Consider the following 7665-nt stretch of genomic DNA (forward strand, 5'->3'; position numbering starts at 1 on the left):
TGAACCTCTGATTACTAGAAGGCTAGAAGCCCATATAATAATTTTAATTTTGACGAATTTAAAACTTACTAAAAGCCCATATGACCCAACTTTATTATATTACTTTAGCTTTAAAATTACTAAATAAATTAATTAATTAAACCGTCCAACACCCGCCGTCACCGTCGCCGTCAGCCGGAAAGCTCTCTCGAGTCTGTCTCAGTTTACCATCTCTTCAGGTTCTTAAATTTATTATGGTTTTGTTAATATGCAGTTAGGGTTTGTAATTTAACTGTTTGGTGTTAAATGCTCTATGTGTTGCAATGTGGTTTAGAATTTAGAATTGTTTGTTGTTATGTGTTATTATATGTTATAGTGTTTCAATTTGGTCATGGGTTTATGGGTTTCATTCTTGGTTGTGAGTTGCACACCAAGTGTTTGATGAAATGCTTCATAGAGATGTGAGACATTCATAATCTCATTGCCAAGCTTTCATTTTTAACCAGTGTTGTAAAAATCAGGATTAATCGCTAACGGTACTTTACCGATGCAATTTTATCTATACGGACCTAAAATCAGTTTTAACCCGTTAACCCGAGTTTTAAGCTCCGGCATCGACCCGTTCAAGTTTTAAGCGATAAAAGATGATCAAACGAGGGTTGGAAATGCGTATAATGTTGTGTATACTGTATATATATAAGTTTGAAAAATTACATATAAAGTTCCAATCCGATTAGTATCTATTAATCGCTAGTCTTTACATCACCTCCCGATTAGCGCCTAGCGATATTTACAACTCTGTTTTTATCAATTGATAAATTACCATTTTAATCTTTTTTACAGGTGCAGTTTGTTTTAAAATAAAGGTAAAATAATCATGATCAAGTGCACACTTTTTAACTATATGTCAGTGTCAAGATACTCAACTTCATTACTCAAAACCGGAGACAAATTGAAACAAACAAGAATATTTTCAAGTCAAGATCTTGTTGACTTTTCAAAGGTGACTCTTGATGCAAACCCGTTACATCTTGATCCTGAATATGCGAGAAATGGTGGATTTAAAGATATAATAGTTCCTGGAATGCTCGTCGCCTCTTTTTTCCCGAGGATCATTGCTACTCATTTTGTAAGTTGTTTAATCTTTTCTTTTATGCATACGCCACAAAGATTTTAACTTTTTTAGATTTAAACGCAACCTGTTTACACTAATGGTTATAAACTGTGGTTTTTGTAGCCTGGGGCGGTATATGCATCACAAACGTTGCACTTTAGATTACCTGTTTATGTGGAGGAAGAGATTACTGGTGAAGTTGAAGCTACTAGCATTAGAGGATCAAAAAGTAAATACATGTGAGTTAAAAATCCAAACTTTTTGTTTAATTTGGTTCAAAGATCAAAATTTTAATTTTAATTTATTTAAGCGGGTTTTAACTTTTAATTTGTAATTTGTTTGGTCGCTTTGATTAGTGCCAAATTTATAACCAGGTGCTACAACAACACTGGGGTTCTTGTTCTTGATGGAGAGGCTATGGCTGTTTTACCAACATTATGTCCGACACAATCGTGAGCTTGGGTTGATTATGGGCTACCCTTTTGCTGCCTTTGAAGCGGAATTGAACCATTTGTGAGATTGTCCCGCCTCACGGATGGACCAAGGGGGGTATTTTTCTGTGTGATCTGAAACCGGTCAACCAGACACAAAACTCACGTCTTCTTTTAGTTTTATAAATGTATTAATATCTTAAAATCATTGCAAATGAAGAATCTTGGTAGTGAAGAGGAACTCACAAGGGTAAAAGACAAAAAATTGTTTTAAGATCTTAATTTTTCAGGTCATAAATGTTTAGGGATAGAAGTATTATTACATGAACAATAATTGTTTAGTTACTTATGTCAAGATTTAACAGTTAACTTCTGTAAATTAGCTAACAAAAACAAGCACCAGTAAAAAAAACAATTGAAGCGGAGTACCGAGCTGCAGCCGTGGGCCTCAGACAGCTCAAAAAGGTGCCTAGCTTCTTCAACTATTGAAGGGATTTGGGCCAACGTGTGAATTACAAGACCAGTCTAACGATTCAACTTGTAGAGAACGCTACTTTCCATGGACGAACTAAACATTTTGAGGTTCTTTATCACTTCATTCCTGAGAAGGTATGTTCACCAAGAGTTTGCACAACCCAAAGCTACTTCAATCTTGTGACAACTTAAGTATGGGAGAAGTTGTGGTTTAGAGCGAGTTAAAGATGCAATTTACACCACAGCAGTGAACCCGTCTCCCATCCATGGCTCGTGCCCTCCTTGCATCTCCAGCCGCATCCCCATCTCTAACTGCAGCTCAAGTCCCCCCAGCTTCGGCTCGTTTTGTTTACTTAGTTTTTTATTAGATTGTGGGTAGTTTACTTTACATTTATTTCGGCATTAGTAGGTAGTTTCCGTTTATGCTTTCGTGGTAGCTCGTGTCTCATTCATATCGTTTCCATGTAGCATATATAACTTTGATTATTCATAAAGTACACAACTTTTGGTGCCATCTTGTGTGTGAAACTTCCTTGTGTACTTGTCTCCAATGTTTTTCCTTACCCGCATACACTTTGTTTTCCACTTACTACAATCTACAGCAACAATAGGTTTTCTATGGTAGAGTGTGCCAAACTTAACGACCTGACGTTGAAGGATAGTTGTACCACCGCGTTTACTTCAGCATCGAGGAAACACCTGAACAACTGAATTTACAACATGCAACAGGTCATTAGAAGGGAAGTCGCTACATTGGCATCAGTCTTATATGCATATTCGGAAAGTTAATGCACCAAATTGCCTTGGGAGTGAGTATGCCAGATAAAATGCAGCAAAATTTGGGCCAATGAGCATATCGTTGAAGTGCCTTAAAACAGGAGATACATTGCCAGTAAGAATGTTCAAACCCAAGAGTTAGGGATGTTGGGCAAATTGGACAATAGCCAATATTCAAGCGTCTATTGATCGCAACCAACTTCAACCTAGTTTCAATTATTATTGTCGAGAAGCTGCCATTGCCGAATACTATTGTTGAGAAGCGATCACCATCGCCGATTGCTCAAATCAATGTAAATAGGACAAGTTTCAAGACATTTTGTGAGCCTTAAGAAGATTGAAGGCGAGAGAGCATGAGTGCTTTGTGTATGAAAAAGGTTTATCGAATCGTAAATGCCAGAACAAACTGTTTCTTATCAAAGTTGAAAACGGAGACAAAAGGTTTCATTGAGCAATGGGTAAGAGAAAGTAACTATATAAGTATTATCACATCAACATAGAAGCATTAAGCTCACTTACTTAATTATAGGGATACTGAAAGATACCGATTATACTTGATAATAAAAACAAGCGATAAGACGCGAGCAGCTGTAATCTAAGAAAACAAGTAAAGAAAAATTAACACGAATACCGTCAAGCCATAATATCTCAAACTGGTACAAAAAACAGACCCTATTTGGTCCAATACCGCCTCTAAATTTCTCAATCATACAGTAAGCCCTTGTGGTGCAGCAGCCACTGGTGCCTTAGGCTTAGGCTTCTCAACCACAATAGCCTGTGTGGTTAGAACCATCCCTGCAACCGAAGCTGCATTTTGCAGACCACATCTGGTCACCTTTGCTGGATCAATGACTCCAGATTCCACCAAATTCTCATACTTGTCGGTCATTGCGTTGTAACCAACCTCCCATTCGCTCTCCTTCACTTTCTCCACCACCACTTCACCTTCAACTCCAGCATTTTGAGCTATTAAAGATGCCGGTGCCACCAATGCCTGCAAAAATACGTTCGTTTATGTTCATCCGTTTACGCTTGTTTAAATGATCATGCAAATTATTTGAAATTGTTTACTAATTTCAAATCAAATTGATGTTCATATGTTTGTTCGTGAACCATTCATTTGTTTTGTTTGTGAGCTGTTGGTTTATAATGTTAACAAACGGACACAAACAAACACTTCCATTTTCTTAATGAACAAATATGAACAAGAACGTCTGTTCATTTAAATGCTCATGTTCGTTCCGGTAAAGTAAAACGAATGGACATGAACAAGCCCCAATCGTGCTTGTTCGCTTCGTTTACAAACTTAGCAAGCATGAGTCAATTTGGTTCAATTATGAGCTACAACCGAAAACATAATGATTTCTATACTTTTAGATTTTTATAACTGATTGGTTTTGGATAATTTTAGGTTATTGAAAAAGAAGGTTCAATTAACTCAGATAAAATCATAAAATATTATTCCAGTTAATAAAATTTAAAACCCGGGTCAAATACAATATTATTAATTTTATTCTCTTACAAAAAAGACAACTAATATGTTATAAGAAATTATATAAACTTTTTTTTGACATGGTGGTTCAGTTAATTTGGTTATATAAACAAATATGACCTTACCCGAACCATAAAAATCGATTGTCAAAACAACCATAAGCGAACCAATCGGTTTATTAATTTGTTCATGTATCTCAATTCCGTTTTTTATTTACTTCATTTTGGTTGGGTTATCCAGTTTTCATGTACACCCATAGTTATGATGCATGACTTACCTTTTGAATGATGTCAGCACCTAACCGTTCATCTGCATCCTCAATTGTGTCTTTAATGGCTGGAACCAATGTCGATAGATGAACAAATGCAGTACCGCCACCTGGCACTATACCTTCTTCAATAGCAGCAAAAGTTGCATTTTTGGCATCTTCAATACGCAACTTACGGTCTTCCAATTCGGTTTCGGTTGCAGCACCAACTTTAATCACCGCAATCCCACCCGATAACTTTGCAATTCGTTCAGACAATTTCTCAGTATCATAGACAGAATCAGTCTCAAACAATTCCTTTTTTATCTGGGCTATTCTTGATTGAATCTCGTCCTTCGTTGCTGCGTCAGCAATTATGGTTGTTGAGTCCTTGGTAACTGTGATTTTCCTCGCAGTCCCGAGCTGATCCACTGAGGCATTTTGAATTAGCAGGCCCATGTCACCGGCTAGATACTCGGATCCTGGTCAAACAGGTAACACGGGTCAAATGGGTCAAACAGGTAAAACGAGTCAAAACAGATCAGAAGGGTTAAACATGTAAAACAAGTTAAACAGGTCAGAAGGGTCACACAGGTAGAACGAGTCAAATGGGTCAAACAGACAAAACGAGTCATACGGGTCAAGCAGGTAAAACAAGTCAAATCTCAAAACAAGTAAAACAAGTTATACAGGTCAGAAGGGTCAAACAGGTAAAACGAGTCAAATGGATCAAATAGGTAAAACGACTTAAATGAGTCAACAGGGTCAAACAGATAAAACGAGTCAAACAGGTAAAACGAGTCAGATGGGCCATAAATTCAAATGGTTCAAAACTCAAAAGTCTACCTGTCACTATGGCGATATCTTGAAGCAAAGCCTTTCTTCTCTCACCAAAACCGGGTGCTTTAATGGCAGCGACGTTAATAATACCGCGAAGTTTGTTAACAACGAGTGTAGCCAAAGCCTCACCGGTAATATCTTCAGCAATAATAAACAAAGGCGCTCTTAATTGAGTGGTTTGTTCAAGTATAGGAATAATATCCTTTATTGCTGATATCTTTTGATCCGTAATAAGAACCCTAGCATTCTCGAATTCAACAAGAAGCTTCTCAGGGTTGGTAACAAATTGTGGAGATATGTATCCTCTATCAATCTGCAAAAAGATAACCAATATCATCAAATATTATTAATACGAAATTACAGTTTATAATTCACAATTTACAATCTACAAACCTCCATTCCTTCTTCAACATCAACAGTTGTCTCAAAAGAAGATGATGACTCGATAGACAAGACACCGTCGGGTCCAACTTTGTCAATAGCATCAGCAATCATGCTTCCAATGACGTCATCATTACCCGCAGAGATTGAAGCAATGGCTGAAAACAAATTCAAGAATTTGATCAGTTGATGTGAACATGTATGGTGAAAGTTGGGAGTAAAGTAATGAAGCATGATGTTACCTTGAATATCTTCGCGACCTTTAACGGGCCGGGCCTTTTTCTCAAGCTGCTCAATTAAAGCCGCTACCGTCTTATCAATACCTTTCTTTAATGACACCGGGTTAGCACCTGAAGTGACACTCAGGAGACCGAGTTTAATAATCTCACGGGCAAGAACCGATGCAGTGGTTGTACCGTCACCAGCTGAGTCATTGGTTCTGCTTGCCACCTGTACAAATCAGTTGATAAATACATGAATGATGTTACAAAATTGATCTATTGATTACAGTTTTGATAATTGTTTTTAAATATTGTAATTGTTCTTAAACTTCAGCTGCTAATAGCAATGAATCTAAGAACAAGCAACCGAAAACCGATCGAACAGTTATAGAAACAGAAACATAATGCAACAGTGCAAGTCCCAAACCTCTCTGATAAGAGCAGCACCAGCATTCTCCATGGGGTCAGGTAGCTCAATAGCTCTAGCGATTGTAACTCCATCATTAACCACCTTTGGAGAACCATATTCATCCAATACAACATTTCTCCCTGACAAATTTAAATTCATACACTTAATGAACATTACATTGCATAGTATAACCTGATTGAACCCTAAATACAAACAAATAGGCCTCTAAATGAACCAAACGTTCAGTGAACTGTTCATTTAGATTTTTATCGAGCAAACATGAACATCTGCATTTATTAAACGAATGGACATGAATACAAATATTTGTCCGTATTCGTGTTCGTTTTAAGTTAAATAAACAAACACAAACATGCCCATGTTCATGTTATTGGGTTCATTTACAGGCCTACAAACAAATCCAACAAAACATGAAATAGCAATAACCAAAACGTTAACTGAAGCAAACTGAAATTAACGAATAACCAAATTAACAAAAAAGCAGTTATCGATTACTTTTTGTACCCTCGGTTAACCAAAATTAACCGAACTAAACCATTCAAACTTTCATATATTTCTAGGTTTTATATCTCCAATTCCATTTCATGTATTTCATATTTTACATATATGCCTCCATGTTATTATTCATATCTACATTTCAATTTCATGTATCATATATTTTCAACCGAAAAATTGAAAATCTAACTGAATAAAAACCGATTGGTTAATTCAGTTGAGGCTATTCTATTCTAATAACCGAAAAGTAGAATAGAATATACCTCTGGGGCCAAGAGTAAGTCCAACAACATCCGCAAGCTTATCGATTCCGGCCTGCATCTTCGCCCTGGAACGCTGATCAAATTCGATATCTTTGGCAGCAGCTCGAACCGCAAACCGCCTGTTGGAGTGTCTCACCTTGTTCACTTTCTGAAACTGAACACTCCTCTTGTTTCCATCAATCACACTCCCCTGCATAATACAATTAATAACACAATTCAAGGGTAATTGAAGTGGAAAGTAGTAGTAGGTACCTTGTTGTGTGAAGAGAGAATTGAAGTTGTAGAGATTGCATTGGCGGATGCCATTGAAGAAGAAGATAAAGATAGATTCTGGGATGTGGATAAGGAAATGGTTTGTTATTGTGAGAAGAGTTGTTGCTAGCTACTTTTATATTAGGGTTTTGGGGTTTAGCGACAAAACGAGTATTCAATAATAATATTATTACTACGACGTCGTATGGAACGTTTGAAGATTGGTATTGGTCTAGAAAGTTCTCTCCTAGTGTGTAGAAAACCGAAATGTA

The 7665-nt window shown here is 36.9% G+C and overlaps 2 protein-coding genes across 2 annotated transcripts; one reads left to right on the plus strand and one right to left on the minus strand.

Moving 5' to 3' along the window:
- The first annotated feature begins 816 nt into the window (after positions 1–816).
- On the plus strand, positions 817–1622 carry LOC143623297 (3-hydroxyacyl-[acyl-carrier-protein] dehydratase FERN, mitochondrial-like). Its single transcript, XM_077094235.1, has 3 exons — positions 817–1108; positions 1217–1332; positions 1450–1622. Exons 1-3 carry the CDS (start codon positions 857–859, stop codon positions 1547–1549), a joined length of 468 nt encoding a protein of 155 aa, XP_076950350.1. The 5' UTR covers positions 817–856; the 3' UTR covers positions 1550–1622.
- A 1796-nt stretch (positions 1623–3418) lies between these two features.
- LOC143623299 (ruBisCO large subunit-binding protein subunit alpha-like) lies at positions 3419–7465 on the minus strand. The gene is made up of 8 exons (XM_077094236.1): positions 7394–7465; positions 7142–7331; positions 6384–6505; positions 5978–6185; positions 5748–5893; positions 5361–5667; positions 4545–4996; positions 3419–3769 (listed from the first exon to the last, which is right to left on the minus strand). Exons 1-8 carry the CDS (start codon positions 7445–7447, stop codon positions 3482–3484), a joined length of 1767 nt encoding a protein of 588 aa, XP_076950351.1. The 5' UTR covers positions 7448–7465; the 3' UTR covers positions 3419–3481.
- Between the last annotated feature and the right edge of the window lie 200 nt (positions 7466–7665).

This window comes from Bidens hawaiensis, unplaced genomic scaffold, assembly GCF_021521415.1.
Source record: "Bidens hawaiensis isolate Kalapana, Puna unplaced genomic scaffold, B.hawaiensis_p1.1 tig00003362_1, whole genome shotgun sequence".
Taxonomy (NCBI): domain Eukaryota; kingdom Viridiplantae; phylum Streptophyta; class Magnoliopsida; order Asterales; family Asteraceae; genus Bidens; species Bidens hawaiensis.